The following is a 26,270-nucleotide window of genomic DNA, read 5'->3' as shown; positions in this document are numbered from 1 at the left end:
CGGGCCAAACCATCTACATGCGATGCCGTCCGCCACAGCCCCATGGCTCGCAGCTGATCCCAGAGGCACTGCCGCCCAGCCGCCCGTCCTTTCGTTTATATTCTCGCAAATGGCGCCCATCAACAAAGGCAATTCTTGACAATGAATGAAATCGCTTTTCACTTTCCGTCCATCTCCAACACGGCCGGGGCGGCAATCACTTTGCCCTTCAACTTCTCGAGACCCTCGCCGCCCTGCCAAGACCAGTTAGAATTTCGCCACATGCATCAAACGCGGAGGGGGGGGGGGGGGGGGTCGGAATGGGACAGCGTACGTAGCTGATGAGAGGAGACACCTCGACACCGCCGTCGGCGGTGACGGTCGCGCCGGCCTCCTCCACCCAGCGCTGTCCTTGAGACATAATGTCGTGCTTGCTCGTGTCGGCATCGTCCTCGCCCTTGCCGCGTGCATTCTTCAGGGGCGAGAACTCGTCCTGGCGGCGGACCTCCATGCAGGCAAACTTGTTCAAGGGAAGCATGGGGAAGACATCGAAGACGAACTGCTCCAGCTTGATGCCGTTGGGCGTCTCGGGCTTGATGGTCTCGCCGGACTTGAGGTCGATGGTCGGGATCTTCTTGCGGGCCACGTGGTGCGGCAGCTTGTGGGCCCACTGGGGGATGGACTCGAGGAAGCGGAAGGAATAGTAGTGGTTGACGATGTTGGCGGCGCGAAACTTGAGCACGCCGGGTTGCTTGGGATCCTGGGCCTCTGCCGTGGCCTTGTCGATCTCCGAGTACTCGACCACGTCGGGCTTGCCGTTCTTGGTCAGGATGAGGCCGACGGACTCGGTGGCGCTGCGCTTGCGGACGACCTTTGTGGCAATGTCGACGTCGAGCGAGGCGGAGAAGCCGATGAAGGCGGGGTCGGCCACCTTGACGAGGCAGTTGTCGACGCAGTAGGCGTGGATGTGCTGGATGCCGCGCTCGCGCATATCGTCGAGGACGCCCGAGTGGACGAGAGCCTGGTAGATGCCGCCGTTGCCGTCCGGGGCGACGGCCACCTTGGCCTTGCTCTCGAGCAGGATCTTGCCCTCGTTTGAGATGCAGGGCAGCACGCCCTGCTCGAAGATCTTGACGTTGGCGGCGTCGAGGCCAAAGTACTTGTGGCCCTCGAAGAACTTTTGCGTCGGTTGGCGGGTCGGGCCGCTCGTCATGACGTACCACGGCACGACGGCGCCGCGGCCGGCGAGCTCCTGGATCTTGCGGATGCGCTCCGCTTGGATCTGGAAGAGCGACTTGTGCGAGGGCAGGCCAATGTCGTAGCAGCCCTTGGGATCGGAGCTGCCGAGACGGGTGCCCTGGCCGCCGGCCATGAGGACGACGGCGACCTTGTTGCGGGAAATCAGCTCGAGGCCGGACTTGTACCACTTGTCGATGTCTTGGGCACCGGAGTCGAGCATGCTAGCCGTCGCCGAGTCCGGCAGGGGCTCCAGCTTGGCGGACGCCTGTTCGGCCGCGACCGGGGCGAGGGCCTTCTTGGTGATGTCGTTGATGCGAGACGGGTCGATGGCCGAAAGCTGGTCGAAGAGGGCGGCCTTGGCCTGGCCATCGAGGGATTCGTAAAAGGTGAAGACATGGCCCTGGCCAGCGTTGCTGTATTTGTTCTTGAGCTCGGACAACAGCTCGGGAGAGGGTTCGGGTAGGGTCGCCGAGGAGCCGTCGGAGCCCATGTTCAAGACTTGCTTGACCTTGTCCATTGTTGGCCAATTCGAGTTGTGGGCGAGATTGAGCTTGATGGCGAGGCGGATGGGACGGATGGGAGACGGATCGCTGCGTCACAACGGTTGCCACTCTGGATGGAAAGGGGAGGATGGAGGAAGAGGGGAGGAAGAAGGGGAGGAAGAAGGGGAGGAAGAAGGGGAGGAAGAAGGGGAGGAGGAAGGGGTCGGTGGGCGGTGGAGGATGCTACCAGCTGGTTTGACAGACAGTACAGTACATATGCTTGGTACTGGTAGTACGGAATGAGTGGTACGAGTGCTGTGCAGCGCCTGCTTGCAGCTCAAGGTTGACGTCGTCGGTGGATTTAACAGCGGCTATGACCCCTCACTTGTCGCTCCACAACCACACAGCGGCCGGTACACAGTTGGTGCAGGTGTGCCGGAAGTGTACATGTGCGTGGTGGGGTCAAAGCGAACGCTGCTCCGACGAGGATAATTATAGCAGGGACTCCGTACTCCGTAATATATAATACCAGGTAATACCTAGAAAGTACGGAGTAACCAAGTACTTCATAGGCACGCGAGTACACTTGGCAATTGTAACAGAGTACGGATGTACGGAGTACTTGTACAGTATTTTCTACAAGTACTAATAGCAGGTAACAATACCAACTCCCAAGTGTACACCCCCACTGTACCTGTACACCCAAGTACAGTCTACACCCGGTACTTATACTACTGCCAACACAGTGTACAGTGGGGTGACAGAAATGTCGATCCAGCTTGTAGGAGTAGCGCTACCAAAACTGAATCGTCACTTTTGTCAAGTAACTGTACCTCTATTGCACACTCGCAAGTACTACAGTAAGTATATACAGTGGGGTGACAAAAATGTCGATTCAATTTGTAGGAGCTGCGCTACCAAACCTGAATCGTCACTTTTGTCAAGTGCCTGTAGTAGAGAGCAGCGAAGCCATTACCAAGAAGCCATGCTGGTCTACTAATGCTACCCATGGTGCAGGCTGCGGAGTTGAGACAATGACGTCCGCTAGATAGTGCGTGGTCTCTCGTTTCTCGAAAACGGCTATTACTACTCCGTACCATCTGCCGACTCGTCGCATCCCAAGCATTTCGGTGGGCTTCGGGAGTTGGGTGCAAACCGCACCAAACGTGTGCTTACAGTATAACAGACGGGGCACAAGAACTCCGTACCCAAGTACACCTACTTGTACGGAGCACTACACTGTACTTGCGCGGCCGCGATACGGTACATGTACTTACAGACGCAAGTACCGGTCTATGGCGCCCGCGAGGCTGGTGCAGGTATCAATGAGGCGCAGCTGTCTAGTAGGGCTTCACTATAACTTTTGCGTGGTACCGAGTTGCTCCGTCGAATGCTCGCTCGTACTTGCAAGCGCTCCATTGGGCGATGAGAGCTCGAAATAGCATCAGTCCAATCTTTGCATTCATTCATCCCTTCCCGGGAAATACGAGCTAATGGAAGAGTGAATCAAGTGATGGTACGAAGTAGAGAGAGACGGATTTCGTTATGCCATTCTTGGCCGCGATGCCAAGGGGTCTGCTATGGAGGCAGAGGTACCTCCTCGACACGGTCAGCTGTGCGGAGTACATTCTATCAATATCATCAGCACATGGCCTGCGGCGGCATCGGCCAGATGACACCCAACGACGTCCGTCAACCAGTAAACGTCTACCCTTTGCCTCCGACGGTCTGCGAGGGCATGGAACCGTGACGGCTTTGAATGTCTCCCGGTATCCTTTGTCGTCGGGTCTCAACGTCCGGCATCCAGATTTGAAGCGGACGCTTCCGCCAGCGCTCGACATGGACCGGCGACAAGACCATGGGGAGACTGACGAGCAGAATGACGAGCCCGCGTCTTTTAAAGGCCGTCTCCAGCTCGACGACTTCAAGTACAATGCGCCGTCTCCCCGTCGAAACCCGCGTCGCAACGCGGCATCCCCTGCCAAGCCGGCGGAACCATCGTCGTCCTCCGGCCCAACTGGCCGCAAGCGCTCCCCCAGCCCTTCCTCCGTGGTGACGAAGAAACGCAAGCGCGCCAGCTCTGGTTACGCGCCCCCCTCGCAGTACGGTCACCTTCCCCTCCTGCCGGATGCCGTTGCCCCCAATCTCCTCGTCTTCTTCGTCGGCCTCAACCCGGGCATCCAGACGGCCCGCACCGGACATGCGTACGCCCACCCGTCGAACCTGTTCTGGAAGCTGCTCTTCTCGAGCGGCATCACCCCGCGACCCTGCCGCGCCGACGAGGACAGGCAGATGCCCGCGCTGTACTCGCTAGGCCTGACCAACATCGTCGCTCGTCCCAGCCGCAACGGCGCCGAGCTGAGCAGGCAGGAGATGGACGACGGCGTCGCTCTTCTCGAGGAAAAGGCGACAAGGTGGCGTCCCGAGACGATGTGCGTCGTGGGGAAGAGCATCTGGGAAAGCGTCTGGCGGGTGAGGCACGGGGGCAAGGCCGTAGGGAAGGACTTCAAGTACGGCTGGCAGCCTCGCAGCGAGAACATGGGTGTCGTCCAGGGAGGGTGGCCCGGCGCGAGAGTCTTTGTCGCCTGCAGCACGAGCGGTCTTGCCGCGACGCTGTCGCCCTCGGAGAAGCAGTCCATCTGGAACGAGCTGGGCGCATGGGTCAAGACGAGAAGAACAGAGCGAGAGCGAGAACGAGAAATGGCATGCAGCAGGGAAGAGGGGGAGGAAGGATCATGAAACAGTCGCCGGCAAGCGTCGTACGCCGTTTCCCGGGCCATCCAATGCATCTTGGGGAATTCAATTTTACACCCTACACGGAGATTATTTATCCTCCGTCGAATGCCTGTGTACCAGTCCGATGGCGAACCGGAAAAAAGGCAGGCTCTTTCTCTCGCGACGCCGTACGCCAACCACCCACCCTACTTGCACCTCTTCTCGACGATGCCGGCGCCATGCTCCTCGTACTCCTTCCGCGATATCCACATCTGATGGAAGGTGCCCAGGCTGGCCAGGATGCTGCCGCCGATCCAGGCGCCGAACCGTCGCTCGCTCGTCAGCCCGGCCGCGTGGATCTTGACCTTGAGACCTGGGTACATGGTCATCAGCTCATTGTTCAGTCGGTCGTTGAAGCCGTTGATGAGACTGGTGCTGCCGGTGACGACGACGTTGGCGAGCAGGTTGCCTCGCAAGTCGACGTCGACGGCGTTGAGGCTGGCCCGGATGAGCTCGGGAATCGTCTGGCTCTTGGTAAGCCGGTCCGACTCCGGGAGCGGGTATCCCGAAGTCTCATCCCACATGCCCTCCGTCGCCTTGAACCGCTGTTCGCGCCACATCTGATTGTAGCCGTCGGGCATCTCGAACACCCGACCGGGCTGTGTCTTGATGTATTCTTCGTTTCCGGGCGCGCTGTACCGGCCGGGCCCTCGCCAGACTTCCACGACCGACTCCTTGAACTCGGTGATGACCCGCTCGTCCTCGTACGCCCGGAAGGAACTGCTGATGGGGTACGAAAAGTCCCGCAAACGCGCCTGAGCCGGTGCGAGGGCATCGACAGCCGTCTTGTTCTCCACCATGAACGTCGGCACGAGGTTGACCTTGGGCTCCGACGTCTCCCACAGGCTACGGATCTGGGACGACAGCCAGAGACCGCCGACGGGAGATCGCTGGATGGACCGCTTGAGGACCATGCCGTCGTGGATCGCCGTCACCGACGTGTTGGAGCCGCCGACGTCAATCACCAGCGCCGTCGCCTTTCCGGCACCAAACGCGGCGAGCACCGGCGTCCGGCTCAGCCAGAAGGCCGGGCACCCCCAGTTCTCCATGATGAGCTCGATGGCCTTCTCTCTCGACTTGGCCGTGTTCCACGGCGCTTCCGTCATCAGCACCGGGCTCTCCTGCAGCGGTTTCTCGAGCGACTCGGCCTCCTCCATGTGGACGTCTCCCTCGCCGTCCTTGTCGTCCTTGTCCTTCACATCGTCGTTGAGCCCGTTCTTCGACGGCGGCGTAGGCCTCTCGGGTTGCAGGCGGTTGACGAGCATGTGCTCCCACATCTTGGACGCGACCTCCCAGTCCTCGACCACGCTGTCCTTGTTCATGTAGTTGCGGACCTCGAAGTCGGCGCGCGGGATGAGGCATTCGTCGCCGAACAGGTCCCGCTGCGGCTCGCTGGTGACGTGACCGTAGAAGGAGGGCAGGATCGATTTGGGGACGTCTTCGCCCGCGTACCCTGCGCGCGTGCTGCAGTATCCAGGGTCGAGCACAAGCGCGGAAACCTCATCTGCCGTCGAACAATTAGCATTCCACCACCACCTGGGGAGGTTTGCGGCCATCTCGACGCGAGCGATCCCGACAACGCACCTCCACCGTAGATGTCGGTAGGTTGCGCCGACGTCGGCAAGGGCTGTTGCTGAGCCATGGTTATGCGGAGATGATGACGGTGCGGAGGTGACAGTCGGTTGTTCGATCGAGCATGGGGAGCATGTGAATTAAATTTAGAGCGCCAATGTCAGCCGCCAGTCGGTCAGCCAGTGACGAGCTCGAGCACGACTCGAACCTGCAAAACAGAGAGAGAGGCGATGCAGCTGTCGGGGGAGTGCGCTAATCGGGATTATCCCATCTACAGGAATAACCCCACGCGTGCTTAGTAAGTACTTAAGTATTAATTACTGCTCGATATCGGGGCGAAAAATTGGTTCAAGACCTTCCACGAGCTCCATATTTTTCTCTCCGTTTCCAACCCTTTGAATCTGAATCTGTCGGCATCTTGGGTGCACGACTGCATGCAACTAACAGCCTTCACAACCTGCCGCTACTGCTACTGCAGGTGGGAGCATCAGTTCTGTGCGTTCGCTATGATTGTAAGTACCAAGCAGCCGTTTGTCGCTTTCACCATACATCTTGTACCTGCCTATCGTGATGAAATCGCAACTCGCTTCAGAACCGCTGCGATTGACGCAGTTTGCTGCGTGTGATAACACCATGCCATTCCTGATCCTGTGCATCTACTTTGATTGCTTTCAGACGACTGCTCTGGCTGGATAGAAATAGCTAACTTGGCCAAAAGGTGCAATGAGAACGACCAATTGCCTCCGGCTGGCTCGCCAGTCCTTGACGCCCAGCCTTTGCTCGGAGTCGCGTCCCCGACGCATTCTTCCGTCCAATTTCACGCCGACACCACCTTGCCACACACCTCGCCTGCAGGCTCCTTCTCGGGCCTATTCGGCCGCACCTGATGCCGATGGCAGCCTCAAGGTGTCGAGGTTCGCTAGCGAGCTGGAATCACGCGAAAGCGTGTCGCCCTTCAAGCAGCAGAGGCAGGACGAGCTTCGGCAAGATCAGCAAAGTGAAGAGCCGCTCTATCCAGATCCGTATCCCCGTTTCGACTCGACCGGGCGCAAGAGTGTCCCCCAGTTTTTGGAAGATTTCCATGAGCGTCTCTCGGACGAAAACGTGACATTGACCGGCCGCATTCGATCCAAGCGGGTCGTCGGCAAGTCGCTCATCTTCCTCGACATCGTGAACGAGTTCCAGAAAGTGCAGGTCATGATCAACAAGAGCAAGTGCGTGTCGGAGAAGAATAGAAGAATCCACAAATTTGCCCTCTTTAAGCATCTGATACAAGTCGGCGACCACATTTGTATGCCACCCGTCACCGCCGTGCTCCCGCCGTAGCATCGTCATCAGTTTGCTGACAACGTCGCAGCCGTCACCGGCATCGCGACACGTACCAATAGTGGCGAACCCACGCTCGATGCGAGACAGCTTCCTGAGCTCCTGTCGCCGTCCATGGAGCAAATACCGGAGACGCTCAAGGATGCCAAGACGAGGATGCAGGAGCGTCATGTCGACATGCTCGTCAACCGAGAGGTCCTTGATGTCCTGCGACTGCGCGCCGAGATCACCAAGCACATGCGAGATCATTTCCACTCGAAACGTTTCCTCGAGTTTCAGACGCCCATCCTGGCCGAGAACGCAGGTGGTGCCGTCGCCCGCCCGTTTGCCACGCAGGCGACCGAGTTTCGGAACAGGGACCTGGCCCTTCGGATAGCCCCCGAGCTGTGGCTCAAGCGACTCGTCGTCGGGGGTGTCGACAAGGTCTTTGAGATTGGCCCTGCCTTTCGCAACGAGGGCGTCGATACCACCCACAACCCCGAGTTCACCATGTGCGAATTCTACAGCGCCTACGCCAACCTTCCCGACCTCATCGCCGAAACCGAGGAGCTTCTCTGCAGCCTGGCCAAGCGTTCCCAAGAACTCATATCCTCCCAGCTCACCTCCCTACCCGCCATCGACCTGACCCGTTTCGTTCGACCATTCAGACAGGTGGAATTCATCCCCGCCCTCGAGGAGGCCACTGGGATCCGCTTTCCGAAGCTCACCGCCGAGGATGCCCTCCCCGAGCTGCTTGCCGTCTTGAAGCTCGCCGGAATCAATTTGCCGGGTGAGGTTCCAAGCTCGCTGCCGAAGCTACTCGACCGCTTGGCGGCCGTGTATGTGGAGCCTATGTCCTTCAACGAACCGCTTTTCATCACAAACCAGCCTGTGTGCATGTCTCCACTCGCCAAGAGCTTCCTGTGCCCCAAGACATACCAGCTCGTCTCCGCTCGCGCCGAGCTCTTCGTCGGCGGCAGGGAGCTGGCCAACATGTACGAGGAGGAGAACGATCCGGAGGAGCAGAAGCGCAAGCTGGCTGCTCATCGCAACCTGGTCAACCGGCCAGACGGCGGTGTTGGCTTCGAACAAAAGCCGTCGGACAAAGGCGTCGTGTCGACGGAGGCCTCGATGGATGCTGATGAGTGGGCCATGTCTCCGCTCGATCAGAGCTACGTCAAGACATTGGATTACGCTCTCCCGCCCACCGGCGGTTGGGGTTGCGGCGTCGAGCGCTTGGTGATGCTTTTCTCGGGCGCAAACCGCATAAGCGACTGCCTGAGCTTTGGCACGCTTAGAAACGTGGTTGGGCGGTCGACGGACGACAGGGACGGCTTGGCAAAGTGAAGTTTATTCTTCTAACGCGCCTGCAAGGCTCGACTGTCTCATAACATACACGATAGAAAAGTTGGGATCCAACGACAGTCCGTTCCACTTCCATATGGACGCAACTCCATACCCCAGAAATCCAAGCAAGCTCTGTAAATGGCACCATGTACAAATAGAAATTTCAATAAGATCCGACCACCTCAACCAAATTCATCAAGTCATGTCTCAAATCATGAATGCAATCACAAGCGATCCACGCCGAGCGCTTAGCCGATTTGGAACAGGCTGCTGTCTATTCCGCTTGCGGGACCGTTCAGCCAGCTCTTGACCGTGGCATCGTCGAGGCCTTCGGAGAAGTTGGTGTCGTCGGGAAGGATATGGATCGCGATAGCAGCCGTGTTTTTGTCGAACACGACGGCAATCTTAATGAAGGTCGTCGTAGGGCGCATGAACCAGTCGGAACTGCCGCCGCCCTGGGTAAGATGAAGGGTGCTTTTGCATTTGTGGTCACCGGTGGCGAGCACCTCGTAGATATCAAACTCGCCGCATCCACTCTGCCAGCAACTGCAGCCGTGATACTGGGCAGTGCGAGGAATGCGGCTATTGAGGGTCCAGAGGGCGGGCATGTCGGCGTTGAAGCCCTTGGTGCCGTCCATGGGCATCATGAACTCGAAGAGGAAAACCTTGTCGGCACCGCCAAAGCCCTCTGCGGAAGAATAGGGTTAGTCTCTAGTGACGAAGGAGAGAGCCTGGGGAAAGCGAATGGCAAGGGACGTACTATAGGCGATATCCGGGGCCCTGGAGTAGCCGCAAGTTTCGTCACAAGGCTCAGCGCTGAAGATGGCAAACTCCTTGTTGGATGGGATGGTAACATCCTGGAGAGTCTCGGGCGTGCTGCTTCCAGCATTGCAGTTGCTGTTGACATAGGCAAGAGAGTTTCCCCATTTACTGACGCAGGTTAGTGTGTGATGCCAGCGCACGAGACCTGATTTGGAACATACTAATCGAACACGCCAGAGCCTTGACCTCCTAGGTTGGCCATGAAAACCATGTTATCACGTTCCTTGGTCTCAGCGTTGAAATAGGCGATGCGGTCCCAGTCACTACCGGAGGATGCTGAGCTAGCATTGGATTTGGGGATGGCACTGGATTGGGGGGGGGAGACATCAGGAGGGCTGCCAGCAGCGGGTTGGGCAACGCCGGGAACCGCAGCAGCATTGGCAGGAGCAGCCGCAGCCGCATTGGCAGGAGCAGCCGCAGCCGCATTGGCAGGATCAGCCGCAGCCGCATTGACAGGAGCAGCCCCAGCCCCAGCCCCAGCAGCATCCGCAGGAGCAGCCCCAGCTGGGGCGTTGCCAGCGTCGCCTTGTGTATCAGGGTTTTCCCAAGAGACGTTCTTGCCGTCAATGATGGCGTATATCAATTCTTTCTTCTGGTGCATATGCCGGTGGTCATGTCGACGGTGGACGCGATGGGACCCATCAGGGCTGCGCTTGTTCAACGAAGGAGGGCTGTACGGGTTGTATACGGCAGCTTGCTTGAGGTGAAATGGACCCCGGATGTGAATGGAAAGCTGGCATGGTCAGCGGGTCAGGTTCGCAGAGTTGGCAATGACAACAGCAAGAGCTCCATGGGGAGCAGGTCGTACCCCTTCATCCAATGGCGCCAAGGGGCCATGGAACGACTTGCTCTCGGTTGGGCAGCCCCCTGAATCGGTCATGCCGGTGACGGATTTATAGCTGCCGTCACCCATGATACCCTCGTACCGAAGATGTTTGACTTCGCCACAGAAATAGTTGTTGTTTTCTTCGACAGGTTTACCGGAGGAGCACTGTTTCACCAGGCCCGCGGCCGAGCCGGCCGAGGCGAGCAACAAGGCGTCGCTGTATTTCATCGTCCTTGATTCCCACGATTCAACGGGCTCAAGTGCCTGGCTGAGTATGGCGAGTAAGGTGTAGGTGTTTGGGTTGTGTATAGGGGTAGCCGAGGCGTTCGTGGTCGATGTCCAACTCTGGCGATCAGACAGACAAGAATGATGGCCAGACCGTTCGGTGACGATGGTGTATACTTTCCGCAGGTGACGTGACGGTGGACGTGATTCTCTTGGGAACCAAATCGAGAACACCAAAGGAGTGGAAGGCGATATCTCTCTGCTGGCCGGTCACGATAAGGGGAGGACCATAAACTAGGACGACACACGGGCGCAATTAGTAGGAAACGGGAAGGCGAGTTATTTGAAGAATCTAGGAGTCACAGGGGGGGGCAGGTTCAATATCCCACCATCTGCACTCCGTACTCACCCAGCAGCGTGTGCACCCTGACAGCAACGGCCAGAGGCACTATCCATTTTCCCTTGGCACCCGAGATGCCTAGTCTCTTAGACGCCAGGCCGACGGCGGCTTGGGCCCGGGAGATGACGACGGGGGTTCATGGCTCCGCCATACGTATACCGATAGATGCCCTGTACCGTGTGTCAAGGCCCCGTGTCTGGACGGCCCAGGCTCATCGCTCACGAGGCTAGCAGGAAGATCCAAGGGCCAAGACCAGGCTGGGCAGGAGTTGGCTAGTGCGGGCACCAAGACGAAGCCATCGTGGGGTATTCGCACCCCTCTGGTGCCAGTGGCCGTGTCGGTGCCGATTGGCATGTCGCTTTTGAAACGCGATATTCCCGAAGGATTATGACAGGTCCGACCAATGACAGGCTCGCGGGCGGGACAAGGGTGACCGAATCGACTTGAGGCGTTGGAATGGGATGAAGGGGCCAGCCAGAGGTCTCGCCCCCCCCCCCCCCTCCCTCCCCCTACCTCCCCCTTTTCCATTTCCTTGCTCCTCCTGCTCCCCTCGAAAGCATGCTGGCGGATCCAAATGGCAAGCCTGTGCGGACGGAGCACGGAGTCCGGGGTGCCATGCGTGATGCATTATCCTGCACACCGTGTCCGTCCATACCGTTACGGCGGCGAACGGTGGCGAGCGGTGGCGCCGTGGGTTGGTGTGGAAAGAAGTCGCCAGGAAGTCGCCAAGAAGCTTGTTTGCACTCGCAGGCGCCAAGCAACGAGGTCTAAATTGTCACTACACCTACGTGGGTAAGTGAGCAATTGTGATGATGGGGTACGGGTATGGGAGTGGGTAAATTCGGTCGTCGCTGGGGAGATTTGGGTATTTGGAGAGACTAGAGGCATCATCAAGGCTCATTTCCTCAGTTGGTACGCAGCGACAACAGTTTGCCGACTAGATCCGTGTCACCTGCCTCCTTCTCGAGCGCTCGCACAGGCCAGTGCATGTGCACCATGTACACCATAATACTCAACCGCACCCGGGTGTACTTACTAGGTGCCGCACCCCGGGAAGGTGGAAGGTGGGAGGGAGCAATGGAGCCACCAGACAACAGAACAACAGAGCAACAGCGCACCACGTGGGGAAGGTCCGATGTGCAGCCGGCTCGTGGGCTCATGCAGCAGCAGGCAGGAACGTGTCCTCGCCCGCGGGGCCAATGCCAGCTGGCTCCAGCTGGCTGCCGGTGCGCCGATTCGATGGGATAGCGGGAGACGCCGCAGGTACGAGACGGAAGGGTTCGACAACGGCGAAGTACGAATACAGTAATACTTGTCTCGGCGCCCTCAGTGGCTATGCAAGTGAGGTACCGGCAAGTTCCAACCGTTGTAGCTGTACACTTACTTGTACTGTACGCCGTGCAGCTCAGTGCCTGCTGTTCATGTACATGTACATGTACCGTAGTGTACTTGCAAGTACTGTACACTTGCGGCTCATTGGGAAGCTAGGGTGCAGGTACGGAGTAGATGCAGCAGGAAGGGGGGCGGGGGGCTGCGCCTGTTTGAGGTTCCCACCCAGTACGGAGCGCCAAGGGCATGCAAGTGCCCAATACATACTTGCAAGCATTACACTTACAGTACTGCTTGTACAGTACGACGTAGGGTAGGTCTGTACGGAGTACTCCGTACTGTAGGTGCATATCCAGGGTACGTAGCGCAGCGTGCTATTACGATGTACAATACGGAGTACGGAGTTCGGAGCATGGGTCGTATACAACACTTGCACGTACAACTACAGTAGAACATCAACTACAGTGCTCGCTAGCAAATGTGCTCACGCAACACGGGCCTTGTGTTCAGATATAGAACTCGAGCATGCATGTGTAATTATATTCCTTCCTCTTCTCCCTCGTATTTGTACTTGCACGACGACGACGCGGAGACGAAAGGTACTCCGTAGGCTGCCAACGACCAAAAAAGGCCTAGCAGCTTCAAAGTCGGTCACGGCTGGGGCCCGCGAGGGAGAGGAGGGAGAGCGGAGCAGTGGAGGGAGAGGGAGCATATGCGAGGAAGCGGCGAAACCAAAGTCGGGAGCGATGAACAAGCGCGCAAGCAGGGCGATGCCATGCTCGTCGCCACTGTCAGGCGCTAGCTCTGCATGAACCGACGACACTCGGTCTCTCCTGTCCATGCAGGTCGTCGATACGGGATGCTTCGGGGCGAGAGGGAAAGCGTGGCCATGTGGAGGAATGTCTGCGTCCAGGATTATCTCCTCGTCTGCCTTTGTCTGGCATCGTGCCCAGTCGAGGAGGAATACTCGCTAGGCGAAATAGTCGAAAGCCACATCTTATGCATTTCTCTCCGGAACCAGTTGCTCGGTATCTCAGCTGATCCGATCCAGATGAAGCTGTCCAGCTACGAATGAGGTGATGGCAATGCCTACTTCGGTGCAGCCCATGCAACCTAGTACCTAGTAGCGACTAGCAGCATTCTAAAGGTACCCATCTCTCCCTAGCACCAACCACCTGCATTCACTAAGCTGGTAATGCCAGCAGCACGCCGACTCTTTGTCGGTCACTTGTACGTATCAGGCACGTGGATGCCCCACAGCAGAATGCATCAATCGCTGTCAGAACTCTATTTGCCTCGAGCTCGACCTAGCCCAAGGCAAACTGAGCTGAGCTGAGCTGCTGAGTCCGTGGAGGGCAGAGAGAGGGGGGTAGGGGGCGGCGGCGGGGGAGGGGGGCGGGGGGACGAGCCGCACGACGGTGAGTCGACAATAAGGCGAGCAGGGAAAAAGGCGAGCTGGCCGAAGCGGGAACGACGGAGACGGCTAATTCCTCCTTCTCGACCCTCGGCGTCGTGGGCAGTCCCGACAGGACGCTACAAACATTTCTCTGCCCAATTTGCGTGGCCGTGACAAGGCTGGAATTCCCTCCACTTGGTTCCGGACCCATTCTTCCGACACGACGACGGAACGATCGCGGCCATCCGGCACTCTTAGCTCGAGCCTGAGCCAGGCAGAGCAAAAGACGGACGACGGACCAAGGAAGCGACCGCTCAGACGCAGCGGCCCGACAGCGGCTGGCCTTGACAAGCTATGGCAGATTGGTAGCGCCCGTGTACGTGTGGATCGCTGCAGATCATCATGAGTCCATGGCCCGACCGTCAGGCTAGCGTCGGCAGCGGGAAGCACATGGTGAGAGGAGATGGTTCGTCGTCGACTGCTACTCCATGCCGAGCAATACCTACAGTACCTACGTCGACACCCGGAAGTGGCATCCGCTCGTCGTCGACTGCTACTCCATGCCAAGCAATACCTACAGTACCTACGTCGACACCCGGAAGTGGCATCCGCGGCGGCAAGGCACCCACATACAGGACAGCACACGTTCGTGTACGGGATCTGCAGCTGTACGGGCCATGAAGCTGCCTTCCTCTACACGACGGAACTAGACTATTGTCATTGCACACCTTCATGCCCAAATCAACGCAGGCACCTTGCAAACGGCAGTCGATGGCAGGTGGCCCACGCATCGTCCTCCCGCTACCCTGCGCCGCCACCGTGCTGAGCCGAACGAGGCAACGCAGCGTCGCTGGCGACGTGGTGCGAGCGCGAGTCGAGCTGGGGAAAGAAAGTCCCCAAGAGGCGCGATGCGGCCGATTGCTTTGTCGGCCCCCGTTGTCGCGAATTCGCGACACGGCCGGTTGCTTTGTCGGCCCCCGTTGCTGGCATTCGAGACCATCGTCCGACCCATGGCGCCCGTCACTCCCCCAGCCCAGCCCACTCCTCGTCGTCGTCGTCATGCTCCGTCGGTCGCCTCTTCTTGTGTCCCTCGATGGCGGCCCGTCTGTTGTTCTCCTTGCGCCGCTCGTAGCCGCTCTGGGATGTGATCTTGCTCCCGGCCCCGCTCCGCCGAGCCTCGATCCCCTTCTCCTTCAGCGTCTTCCTGTCGTTCTTGCTCACCTTGGGCAAGGCGTCGAGCAGCCACTTCTGGACGCCGGCGTCGTCGCCGCACTTGCCCGCCTGCTTCTCGCTGACGGCGATGACGTTGGCCACCGTCTTGACGAAGGGGATGTCTTCCTTGGTGTAGAAGGTGACGGCGACGCCACCCTCGCGACCGGCTCGACCCGTCCGTCCGACGCGGTGCACGTAGACGGCGCTCGAGCCGGGAACGTCGTAGTTGACGACGCCGTTGACGCCGGCAAAGTCGACGCCGCGCGCGAGCACGTCCGTGGTGATGAGGATCCAGATCTCGCCGGCTCGGAACCTGCGCATGATGGCGGCGCGGACCGGGTCCGGGAGGCTGCTGTGCAGGGCGGCTATCCGCGCCGAGCCTCCGGCCTCGAGCGGGATGTCGTACTTGAGCTCCTCGTGCAGTGCCATGGCCCGCTCGATGGTTTGGGTGAAGACGAGGAAGGGCGGCCGAAGCGGCGGGCCGCCGTCGTCGCTCGCCGTCGGGTGAAGCAGCTGTCGCAGCGCCAGCAGCTTGCCTTGCTCGCTCGCCGTGTAGGTAAGCTTGTGCACCACGTTCGGCACCGCCGTGTCCTTTAAGCCGACGACGAGCCTCACCAAGGGCTTGGGCGTCGTCGCGAGAGTCGCTGCCCGAGACTGGATCGCCTCGCCGACGATGGACTCGATGTTGGAGCCCATCGTGGCCGACCAGCAGGAGACGGTCATGTCGGCGTTGGTGCACGCCGTCCAGATGCCCATCGTCTGCTCGCGGAAGAGCGGGTCGAGAAGGACGTCGGCCTCGTCCAGGATCAGGCGGCGAACCGAGGGCAGAACCTGGGCTGTGCCGCTCGGTCCTGGCGAGAGGAGGTTGAGCAGCAGGAGAGGCGTCGTAACCAGAATATCGGCCTTTGTCAGCGTTTTCTGCTTCTTTGCAGCACCCTTGCCACCTTTCTGCGCCTTTGCATCCACCTCCTCTCCCTCTTCCTCTTCCTCTTCCTCTTCCTCTTCCTCTTCCTCGTCCTCGTCCTCGTCCTCGTCCTCGTCCTCGTCCTCGTCCTCGTCCTCATCTTTGTCTCCGTTTCCGTTTCCGTTTCCGTTTCCGTCTTCGTCTGCGCCATACTTTTCGTCTGCTGCGTCCTCGTCATCCACCTCATCCTTGGGGCTGGCCTCGGCTTCGGACGTCGCATACTGCGCAGCAGCGGCAAGTCGCATGCCCTTCCGCATGCCGACAACCCTGATGCCAGTTCCTTGCACGAGCTTGCGTCCTTCGTTGGCGATCTGATAGGCGAGCTCTCGCGTCGGCGCGACGATGACGGCTTCAAGCTCGTGCACTCCTCGAACGGCGCCCTCGGCTCTGCGTCGCATGATGTCGTTGACGGCAGGTATTAAAAAGCTGATTGTCTTGCCGCTTCCTGTCGGCGCGACGGCGAGGAAATCGACGCCACTTTCGAAAGCCTCCTCGCCTGGGAGGGCCATGTCCGGCCGCAGAAGCAGCGGCAAGCTTCCCAGTTGCACTTCGGTAGGGACCCGGTAGCCTTGCTGGAGGAGATTCTCCGACACGCGGCGGGAAACGCCAAAGGTGTCGCAAAGCTCGACGAACGACTCGAGCGGTTGCGGGAACAGCTGCTCCTTCTTCTCCTTCGCCTCGACCGCTGCCTTCTTCTTCTTCGCCTTCTTGACCTTCTTCTGCCGCTCGGCCTTGGACAGGAGCGTAATCTTGAGACGATGCGACCGCAGAAGCTGACGACACTCGTCCTCGCTCATCTTCTTGGCCGGTGCCGGCGACGGTGCCGGGCTCATGCCACGCTCCGTCTCGCGCGTCGAAGTTTTGTTCCCCGCAGCAGACTCGCTCTTGGGCGCGAAGAAGTCGACCATGGGGAGTTCCGCATCCGCATCCGCATTCGTCTCTGGTCGAGACTCTTCGGAAAATCGCTTCCTTTTCTGGCCTCGCACTTCATCATGAAAGAGCTGGGGGTTCGTCTTGGTGCCGGCCGAAGGCAGTGAAACCGGCACCTTGCCGCCGAACTGTCCGCTTTTCGAGCCGGATCTTTTCGTCCCGCGCGACAGGACCTTGAGAATATCCATGGCTGCGGCGGCACAGGATACGCATGTGCTGTAGTCGGGGCGATATCGGTTGGCAGTTGATGCCTACGCCTGCGTGTTCGTGGAGGTGGTCGTCAACAATCCTGGAAGAAATTTCGGAGACATTGTTAGTATTACAGGCACTTACTTACAGTACTTACTAGTACTTGGGCTGCTGCTGGTAATGGGGCACCCATTGTACACCTACCAGTACAATGCAGTACTTGCAAGTGTGCTGTAAGTACGGAGTACTTACTTAGGTGTACTGTAGAACCGTGCTTAGGTACCCATGTGTACTGTACAGGAAGTACTGTACTAATATTAATTAGCTGATAGCGTTGTAAAAAAAACCAACATGGTGGGGTGTGGAGCTGTGACGCAGCTAACGGGGCATCGCCATAATGGAGGAGAACGGCCATGTTCGCGTGCACCATGAATGTCTGATCCAGCCGTCATACGGCAATACTCGCGCTTGCTCGAGCTGGCTGCGCCGCCGGCGATGGTTGAGCACAATGACGAGCACGTGGGCTTTCCGAGAACCGGTGGAAATGGGCGTCTGAAAAGAGAGAACAAGGCACATAGCCGTGTGCGCGTGCCGGCGCCCATCCATACATGTGTAATTGTACAAGTTCCGGTATGCCTCCCTACCAACGTTCCCCATCCACCCGCGCTCGCTGCAAACGATGCGTGAATGAGGTCGTATGAGAAGGGAGATCGGGTTCCATCACGCTCCTGTCCCTGCTCCGTCTTCCCTCGCCGGTTCCTCCCTTCCCTCGCCGTACAGCACCTCGCAGACGCCGGCCAAGGGTATGTCCATGACGGCGTCGGTCCCCTCGTTCCATATCTCCCTCCACCTCAGCTTGCCGTTGCCGTCGCACTTCCTCTCCCGCCTGCTGCTCCCGCGCAGCCGGCCCTTGGAGTCGATGGCGGCGAGCTTGCCCGCGCCGTCGACGATGGTCTCGACGCTGCCGAGGGGCACCGTCAGCATCTCCATGTTGTACGAGGCCAAGGCGATGTAGATGTAGCAGAGCGTCATGACGAGGAAGGCCGGGATCGCCAGCGCCCACCAGCGGTTCGGATAGTAGTAGATGCCCAGCCCGTGCAGGAAAGGCGCCGGGAGGTAGCTCCACAGCAGCCAGAGGAGAAAGGTGAGGCTGCTGAAGAGGTACAGGACGAAGCCGTAGTACTCGTACGTCGGCACCTTGGGCGCCGCCCGCGGCACCGGCGCCATGTTCTCGTCATCCGACGCATCGGGCGTCGTCGGCCGCGACGGTCGCAGGAGGGACGTGAGCGACGGGGACGGCGGCAGAGGCGTCGGAGGACGACCGTAGAAGGGGGGGGCAAAGTAGTTCTGCGACGGTGGCCGCGGCGGCGACTCCTCGGCCTCGGCCCCTGACGAGTCGGAGAACTGGTTCTCCGAGAAATAGTCGTCGCCGTCCTCCTCGTCCTTTTCCGAGGACAGGGACATGGCGGCTGCGTCTGTCCTCTGGCGCGATGGAACGGTGATGGCCCGGATGACGTTGCAGGTGCATTGGTCGGCGGAAAAGGCCAAGCGGCGGGCGAATCATTCAGCGCCTGAGTGGTTCGCCACGGGTAGCGCAGCAGTGCTACGAATAGCCGCCAGTATAGCCTGTATAGCCTGTATTTGATAATTGCATCTCGTCCCCTTTAGTGCCTCGGATACTAGGGTACTGGGTACCTCAGGCCGCCGTCGCTCATTCCATCAGCGACGACGGACTGCAAACCAAGTTGATTTGTTTAATTTACGTGTAATATCAATTGCCCATGGCAGAAAGCAGAACCTGTTCGTGCAAGGGATTATTCGCTTGCTGCGGCACCTCACGGCCACTCACCGACGACCATCATCCAAGGCGAGCATGGTGCCGCAGTCAACACTCTAACATGGCACGCATCCGACATGTGCGTACAGAGTCACGGTGAATCGCTGCAGTCGCCGTTGAATCGACGCTCCGTTCCTTCTCCGTGAGCATCGTCGAGGGCCAGTTCGGACAGGCATGCACTGGCTCGCTACATTCTCCGCACGTCGCCGTCAATCGGGCACCTGTACTCCCTCTCCCGTCCCGCAACCGAATGCACCTGCTTCTCCTGCAGTGACTCGAGGCAGCTCCGGTGGTAAATGTGTCGACAGGCCAAGACTACCAACGGCTCCAGCGGCGCCTCGCGGCCGGCCTCCGCTCCATCCGTCTCCGTGTGCCTGCTCAACGGCCGCGTGTCGAGGCTCTTGCCCTTGCCCTTGCCGGCGGCGTCACCCGGCTTGCCCCTGGCCCGCTCGGCGGCGCGCGCTTGTCGGGCCTTTCTCGACGAATCCTCCATCGCCTGGTTCTTCTCCCAGGCCTCCAGCACGGCACCGCCCGCGACGCCGGGGCCCCAGACTCGTTTCCCGCAACCCTCGCAGGTCGACCCTCGGGGTCGCCACCCGCGCTGTCGCAGTTCGGCGGCTCGGTCGACGCTCACGAAGAGGCTTCGCTCCAGGAGGCGATTCGACAGCCGCAGTATCGACTCCTCGTACGCGTACGCCGAGAAGATGGACGACAAAACGCTGCGCAGGTCGGCGAGGTTCGGCGACGACGCGGCCGCCTGGCTGAGAAATGCCCTCAGGATGCGCAGGAACGACAGGTTGGATCCGGTACTGAACAAGAGCTTGGCCTCGGTCCCGCCGTGCCCTTGGTCGGACGTTGCGGTGAGCAACGATGTGAAGGTGTGCTGCACCAACGACCGCAGAAGGGTCGGCAGCTTTCCTTCGTCGACCGCGCCGTCGTCGACGGCTTGGAGAATGGCCGGCGACAGATTCTTGGTGACTCTGACGCAGGCTTCGATCAGCCTCAACCACAGCGCCTCGTCGGTCGACAGGCCATCTTTGGAAGGAACTTGCTTCCTCTGCACCACGTTTGCCCTCCTCGACGTCCTCGTCTGCCCCTGGCATAGCCATATGCCGACGTGAACGCCCTTTTGCAGACCGTGGAGCAGCTCCTCCGCAGGCTCCTGGATATCCACTTCATCCGTTCCCTTTTCGTCGCCGCCGCCTAGGAGACCTTGCAGGGCGGATTCCAGCGTGTGCAGATGACGGATGAGCCGATCCATGGCGTTGGCGACTTGCCCGCCGCGAGCCATGAGCACCACGGCGGCATCCACGACGCCTGTCGCCTCCATGGTCGGCAACAGGTTCTCCAGCCGGAGGTCGATCGACTGCACCGCGCCCACGTAGTCGGAGACGTGGTGAGGGTCGAACTTGCACATGAGCTGAACGTACCGTTCCACGAGATCCTGGTCCAGGTTGTCCTCGCGTTCCGTCGGCCTCTCGGGCTCCAGCAAGGAGTTCAGGTACGAATACTGAAGATCGGGCCTGTCGTGCGCAGACTCGATCGCGTGTCGGTGAACCGCCGTGTCTTGGGAGGCCAAGGTGGCCGCGGCCCTCTTGGGGCTGAGCTGGAGCAGATCCCTGGCGTGCTCCTCGACGACGCGCAGCACCTCTTGCAGCTGCCGGGTGTCCAGCCCGGTTTGGGGACGAAGGCAGCCGGATATGCAGTCGAATACCGCGTCAAGGTCTTCGGTGTCTTCGAAATAGGTGGTGAGGAGCTTCCCGTACTGTTTTTCGGTCGTGTATATGTGTTTCAGTATCCGGTAAAACCCGGCTCTCCTGAACAAGGGCATCAGAGCGGGCATGTCGGCGGGTTGGTGGACGGACAAGAGGTACTCGGCGCTGAGCTGCGCGTCATCCGCCAGGTCGTCGCCGGGGTAGTTGCAAAGTCCCGAAAGAACGTTGGAAAGGATCGAGCCGGAGAAGAGGAGGTACTGGGGAAACTTGGGCAGGTTGCGGGCGATGAACATGTCGAGGTAGATTGTGTCCTCGGGTGCGAAGTCCTCCGGGTTCATGACATCGAGGAGGATGGTGAGAATGTACTGGCGATTGATGGTCAGGCCAAAGATCTGCTCCTCGGCCATTTCCATTCGCGAACCGCCGGTGGCCTGGTTGTCGGGAGAATCGTTCAGGAAGCTGTCCTCGAACGCCTCGTTCAGGGCGCTCAGGAAGCTCGGCGCGTCGAACTTGAGGATGAGTCGGAGGTATGGGAACGCCGGCTCCGAGTCTTGGCCGGGGCGTGTCAGAAACCGGCGGCTGCTGCCGCGTGGCCATTCAACGGTCTGGCCGGAGAAGAAGAACCAATAGAGACTGGACTTGGCCTTGGCCGCCGAATCGTCCTCCATCATTTCACCCCTCGGGTACACTCTTCCCGTCAGGACGTACGACAAGTATGGGAAGATTTTGAGAGCATTGACGCTGTCGTAGCCTTCGCCGTCGTCGCCGTCGTGGGTCATCAACGGCACCAGGAGGCCGAGCAGATCGATGGCGGGGGTGATGTAGTCGCCGAGCGCTTGGTTCCAAACATACGTCAGGGCGTCGTAGAGATTATGGCGCTTGCACAAGAGCGTGATCTGGTCCAGATCGAGCGTCGTCGTTTGCATGTGGCATATCATCTCTTCCAGCCTCCCCTCCCACCCGTTCGCGACGTAGTGACGAACCATGTCCCTGACGACGACGGGGGGCGCTATCGTGATGGCTTCATCCAGAATGTAGGGCTCCAGCGTTTCGTGGAAGATTCCATCGACGGCGGCGCTCTCGTACCACTCGTACATGTCGTCGAAGAGATAATCGGTGGCGCCGATGGCCTGGATGGCGGTGAAGCACGTCTCGGCAAGCTGCCGCAGGTGATGGTCATCCGCCTCGTCGCTGCTCCGCTCCCGTTGGCCAAAGGCGTACTTGAGCGAGGCCGTGATGATTTCCACGATCTTGTCCTGCACCATGGAGTGCCGAAGCTCCGTGTCCTCGGGCAAGCCGACGGTGAGCTTGTCGGCGTCGCCGGTGTAGTACGAGGTTGCGAGACGGATGGCTCCAATGTAGTCGCCATCCTCCATCATGGCGATGAGGCGATCAGCCCAGTTCGACAGGGCACCAACCGAGACCTCGCTGAAGCCGAGGAGGAATATCCTGCCCTTGTACGCCTTGAAACTCATGTAAAAGGCATCGGCGACGACGCCGTGCATCGACTCGTCTTCCTCGTCCAGCTGCTCGACCAAGCTGTGGAGCTGGGTCGAGAAGAGGTCGCTGTGGTAGATGAACTTTTGAAGAAGGTCGAAGGATTCCGTCATTCGCATGCTTCTATCCTCCAGCACGATGAGCCTCTGCGATATGGTGAGGACGGCCAGGACGGAACGGCCGAGCCACTGGACGGCAACGAGGGGCTCCTCGCACTTCCAGCGGCTGCGGGTTCTGAACTTGAGCGTCGCCGGGTGGTCCTTGTTCTCGTTGGCGATTTCATCGACGTCGAGGACGGTGAGGACGTTGGACCAGCAGTAGACGAGCTTGACCTTTGACAGGTCGGAGCCCGTGTGGGGATCCGGCGCCTTGAGCTTGACGGCGGGAAACCAGGCAAGGCAGCCGGTCATGGTGCTGTGTGCCGGCACGTCCTTTGGTCTCGCGGACTTGTGCTGGGTCTGGGCGACCGGGGTGGTGGAGACGATGACGAGCAAGTAGGGGGTGAGCATGGCCGTCAGGCCGATGGCGTCGGTTTTTCGCTCCACGTTGCCCAGAGGCAGCGATGCGAAGCCGAGGACGGTACTCGGCTTGAGCGGTTTGCCCGCCGGCGTGGGCATGCCGGGGTAGCGACCGAGGATCCTTGTCGTCTTGACCGTCCTCCCGAGCGCTCCGGTGCCTCGGGTTGCGAGGTGGGAAAAGGCCATGCCTCGATCGTCGGCGGACACCAGGGCGGTGTGTCTGGTTCCTAGGAATCCCAAGTGGACGACGGCCATGTTGGTGACATGTCCGTCGGCGGACCGGCTTTGCGCCTGGGCCTCGTCGATGTGAGGGATGGTCAAGAAGGGTCGGGCCGCCTTGGCGGTGTCCCAGGTGAAGATGCTTCCATTCGCATGTCCGCCGGCGACGGTCGTATGATCAGCAGAGACGGCAATCGCCGTCACGGCTCCCGACTCGACGGCTGAGAGGAGGGGTCACGTCAACGAAAGAGTTGGGCGAGGTAGGATCACGAAGCGGACGCGCGACTGACCTTTGGTACCCGGGCCGATGATGAATTTGAGGCCCTGATTATGATCGAACAGCAGTATTATGCCCTTGGACGTGCCTATCGCTATCGAGGCCGAGACGGCGAGACAGGTCGGCGAGCCAAAGTTGCGACGGCCCGCTTCGGAGAAGGCTTGCTTGTTGAGCTTGTTTAGGCGGGTCCAGCGAACGACTTCCCAGGGGGCCGTCGTCGTACTGCTGTCGGCCGGGTCGAGGACAAGGTTGGAGCTCAGCGACACGTTGCGGCTGTGGGCGGAGAGGAAGGCGGGGGACGAGGGACGAGGGGAATTCGAGGCCGAGGAGGTGATGCGGGACTGGAAGCGTCTGTCGAACGGTCGAAAGGTCGGCGTCGGGCTGCCTGGCGTGGGCCGAGAGGCGAACGAGGGCAGGATGCTGCTCCCCGGAGACGAGACGCGGGAGCCCTTTGGTCGGTTAGACTGGAGGGGAGAGTCGGGAAAGAGAGGGAGACGTACCTGGACGGATGGTGCCTCGCCGAGTGTCGATGGAAGGGAATCGACGGGGCTCCCGACTCGTCGCGGCAACGTGTCGACCAAGCTGGCATCTATGGAGCTGGCGTCGGAGCCATCCTCGAAGGTATCGCGCACGACGGTGCGGTGCCGCTTCGTGTTTGTCTCCGTCCCCGTCGAGGGCGCGCCGGCATGCTCCTCGAGCAACGGGACATCATCGCTGTTCTGATCGGGCAGTTCCCTCGCTCCATCCTCTCCACCGTTGCCCCTCGATGGGGGCGGGTCTTCTGAATCAGGCATTGTGCTTTGGCTTCCATCACATCGTCCACTGGCGGTCGAGAAAGATTCGTCGAGAGCTCGAGGCTCGTGGCCAAGCTAGCTAGACGCCGGATGACGCTCGGGGCGGTCGATCGACGCCTGGTCCCCGTGGCAGTGGCTTTTCCGTCGCAGGTGCGTCGTTTTCCCGTTTGTCCGTTGTCGGGGACTGGTCTGGCTGGGCTGTCGGATGGGGGGGCCGTCGCCTCCGCAGCTGCATCATGAGCTGCCGAGAAGCATGGAGGTTGTGCTCGACGGCAAGGTTCCGTTACACCTCGGAGGCAGGCACCTCGCCAGCGGTGCGGCGTCTGGGCGGGCCGCGGATTTCCCGTTGCCATTTGGAGCTCGCTGGTGGTGGGGAATGCTGCCAGGCACCGTATTATTTCAACCTACTGTAGTTGGCTTAGTAGGCACAGCAGTACTCCGTAAGTACTTGGAAGTACCCTAAGTACTGTACAAAGGTCTCTTGGTCAACAACAGATGCATCTGGTTCTTCAACTTGCTTGTATTCCTTCGCGCTGATACAATAAATTTGGCTGTACTTTTTGGGACATTGGCCAATGCGACAGCGCACCGATCGTAGCGTCAGGGACCGTCAGTGTCAGTCTTGAATTGCAGCAAAACCGGTAGACAAGCCAGTTGGCATAGGGTAGCAACGCGGAAGTCGCATCTGCTATGTACTTACGAGTACAGGTACAGCATACTTACATGCAAGGCTACAAGTAAGTACTTGTAAGTACTGTGGTTGTAGTGAGCAGAGCACAACACGAGAGCACCGTGCATCGGGACAGGGTGCCTGCGGCATTACTTGCACTTACAGTACACATAGTACCTGAGTTAGTACGTTCTCCATACAGTACAAGTACTTGCTAGTAGTACCTACAGCACATGCATTTGCGCATTTACAGCATACTTGTACAGCGCAAGTACCCCTACAAGTATGGAGTACTTGTACTGTACTCCGTAGGTGCACAACTAAATACTCCGCTCTCTGTAGCTGCTCCACTTTTCAATCGCTACAAGGATCCCCCACGTTTCCAGTATTATCCACCAAGCTAAAGGCAACCGCAGCATCCAGCCTTTCTACACTGCTGTTCTACCACTGGAAGTATTTACTTGTGCTTGTTCCTTGGCCAGCCAGCCAGGCCAACTTCGGCATCCACCATCCTGACGCGTCCTCCTTCTGTTCGCCTCTCATCACCTCACACGCGGCACAGCAACGCAGGGAGAAATGCCCTCCATCGGCCCACAACCACCTGCGCCTCTCAACAAGCGCAAGCGCACGCCCGAAGCCGGCGGCGATGGCGACGTCGACATCTCTAGCAAACACGCTCGCCGCGAACCCAACGCGGACGAGATAGACCTCGGCGATTCAGCCGACGAGGATGACGACATCGGACCCAGCGCAGCACCCGCCCTGCCACCCACGATGCCACCCACGACGACGACGCCGCCGTCGCAGCCTTCCACATCGGCCGCTGGGCCTTTGCTGCCCCCGTCGGCTGTCCCGAGAGAGGCCGAGACGGAGGCCGGCACGGACGCTGGGTCTTCCATGCTCTCGGGTCCGCAGCAAGGATCCACGGAGAGGCAGGATACATCCTCCGACTCCGACTCGGACGACTACGGCCCTTCTCTTCCGTCGGCAACGACGAAGCGCGCAGCGCCCATCGGTCCCTCCCCCGCGCCGTCCGAGGCGGCCACCCAGCGAGACAGCTGGATGCTCGCCCCGCCGAGCGCGGCGTCGGGCTACGCCGAGCGTGACCCGACCCGCATGCGCAACCGCAAGTTTGCTTCCAAGCCGGCGGCGCCCGGTGCCTCGGCTGTGTCGTCCATATGGACGGAGACGGCCGAGGAGAAGCTCCGTCGGCTGCAAGACTCCGTGCTCGGCCGGACAGGAGGCATCGGTGGAGAGTCCGACGCTCCCGACACGGGCGGCCACCAGCAGAGGAGCAAGGCCGACGAGGAGAGGGATCGACGGATCGCGGCGAGCGTCGAGGCGTCGAGGGGCGAGAGCATGTACGACGCGCACGCGAAAAGGCAGAGGAGCCAGGGCGTGGCCAAGGACGAGGAGGAAGACGACCCGAGCAAGAGAGCGTTCGACAGGGAAAAGGACATGGCGCTGGGCGGCAAGATTGGCACGGCCCAGAGGAGGGAGCTGGTGGCCAAGTCGGCCAACTTTGGAGGCCGATTTCAAAAAGGATCATACCTGTAGCGCCCCGACGCACGACGCATGTCCCATTCACCAGGGCAAATCGGGTGGCGTGCAGGGCCAAGGGGGAAGCCGTGCCGTCGCATTGGGTAGTGTAGTGGCTGCTAAACCGAGACAAAATTCTCCCATGATGAAATCACGCAGCCACCAGCCATGTCCACATGAACCATTCAACTCCACCGCTGCCATGGGAAATC

The 26,270-nt window shown here is 59.8% G+C and overlaps 9 protein-coding genes across 9 annotated transcripts; 3 read left to right on the top strand and 6 right to left on the bottom strand.

Moving 5' to 3' along the window:
* Nucleotides 1–158: 158 nt before the first annotated feature.
* Nucleotides 159–1,735, bottom strand: DCS_06646 (UDP-N-acetylglucosamine pyrophosphorylase; the record flags this gene model as incomplete). The annotated part of the gene is made up of 2 exons (XM_040803934.1): nt 159–233; nt 314–1,735. The coding sequence occupies 2 exons, from the start codon at nt 1,733–1,735 to the stop codon at nt 159–161; spliced, it is 1,497 nt and encodes a 498-aa protein (XP_040654038.1).
* A 1,528-nt stretch (nt 1,736–3,263) lies between these two features.
* Nucleotides 3,264–4,439, top strand: DCS_06645 (mismatch-specific thymine-DNA glycosylate; the record flags this gene model as incomplete). Its single annotated transcript, XM_040803933.1, has 1 exon — nt 3,264–4,439. The coding sequence occupies one exon, from the start codon at nt 3,264–3,266 to the stop codon at nt 4,437–4,439; it is 1,176 nt and encodes a 391-aa protein (XP_040654037.1).
* Nucleotides 4,440–4,621: 182 nt separating this feature from the next.
* DCS_06644 (actin) lies at nt 4,622–6,031 on the bottom strand (the record flags this gene model as incomplete). Its single annotated transcript, XM_040803932.1, has 1 exon — nt 4,622–6,031. The coding sequence occupies one exon, from the start codon at nt 6,029–6,031 to the stop codon at nt 4,622–4,624; it is 1,410 nt and encodes a 469-aa protein (XP_040654036.1).
* Nucleotides 6,032–6,770: 739 nt separating this feature from the next.
* Nucleotides 6,771–8,699, top strand: DCS_06643 (putative lysyl-tRNA synthetase; the record flags this gene model as incomplete). The annotated part of the gene is made up of 2 exons (XM_040803931.1): nt 6,771–7,338; nt 7,405–8,699. 2 exons carry the CDS (start codon nt 6,771–6,773, stop codon nt 8,697–8,699), a joined length of 1,863 nt encoding a protein of 620 aa, XP_040654035.1.
* Nucleotides 8,700–8,947: 248 nt separating this feature from the next.
* On the bottom strand, nt 8,948–10,575 carry DCS_06642 (uncharacterized protein; the record flags this gene model as incomplete). The annotated part of the gene is made up of 4 exons (XM_040803930.1): nt 8,948–9,387; nt 9,460–9,629; nt 9,683–10,254; nt 10,330–10,575. 4 exons carry the CDS (start codon nt 10,573–10,575, stop codon nt 8,948–8,950), a joined length of 1,428 nt encoding a protein of 475 aa, XP_040654034.1.
* Nucleotides 10,576–14,717: 4,142 nt separating this feature from the next.
* DCS_06641 (ATP-dependent RNA helicase ROK1) lies at nt 14,718–16,991 on the bottom strand (the record flags this gene model as incomplete). The annotated part of the gene is made up of 1 exon (XM_040803929.1): nt 14,718–16,991. One exon carries the CDS (start codon nt 16,989–16,991, stop codon nt 14,718–14,720), a length of 2,274 nt encoding a protein of 757 aa, XP_040654033.1.
* A 721-nt stretch (nt 16,992–17,712) lies between these two features.
* DCS_06640 (Meiotically up-regulated protein 84 protein) lies at nt 17,713–18,456 on the bottom strand (the record flags this gene model as incomplete). The annotated part of the gene is made up of 1 exon (XM_040803928.1): nt 17,713–18,456. One exon carries the CDS (start codon nt 18,454–18,456, stop codon nt 17,713–17,715), a length of 744 nt encoding a protein of 247 aa, XP_040654032.1.
* A 560-nt stretch (nt 18,457–19,016) lies between these two features.
* On the bottom strand, nt 19,017–23,849 carry DCS_06639 (golgi complex component; the record flags this gene model as incomplete). Its single annotated transcript, XM_040803927.1, has 2 exons — nt 19,017–22,999; nt 23,069–23,849. The coding sequence occupies 2 exons, from the start codon at nt 23,847–23,849 to the stop codon at nt 19,017–19,019; spliced, it is 4,764 nt and encodes a 1,587-aa protein (XP_040654031.1).
* A 1,246-nt stretch (nt 23,850–25,095) lies between these two features.
* On the top strand, nt 25,096–26,076 carry DCS_06638 (uncharacterized protein; the record flags this gene model as incomplete). The annotated part of the gene is made up of 1 exon (XM_040803926.1): nt 25,096–26,076. One exon carries the CDS (start codon nt 25,096–25,098, stop codon nt 26,074–26,076), a length of 981 nt encoding a protein of 326 aa, XP_040654030.1.
* Nucleotides 26,077–26,270: the final 194 nt, after the last annotated feature.

The sequence above is a fragment of the Drechmeria coniospora genome, chromosome 03 (assembly GCF_001625195.1).
Source record: "Drechmeria coniospora strain ARSEF 6962 chromosome 03, whole genome shotgun sequence".
Lineage (NCBI taxonomy): Eukaryota > Fungi > Ascomycota > Sordariomycetes > Hypocreales > Ophiocordycipitaceae > Drechmeria > Drechmeria coniospora.
This window is presented reverse-complemented; position numbering and strand designations above follow the sequence as displayed.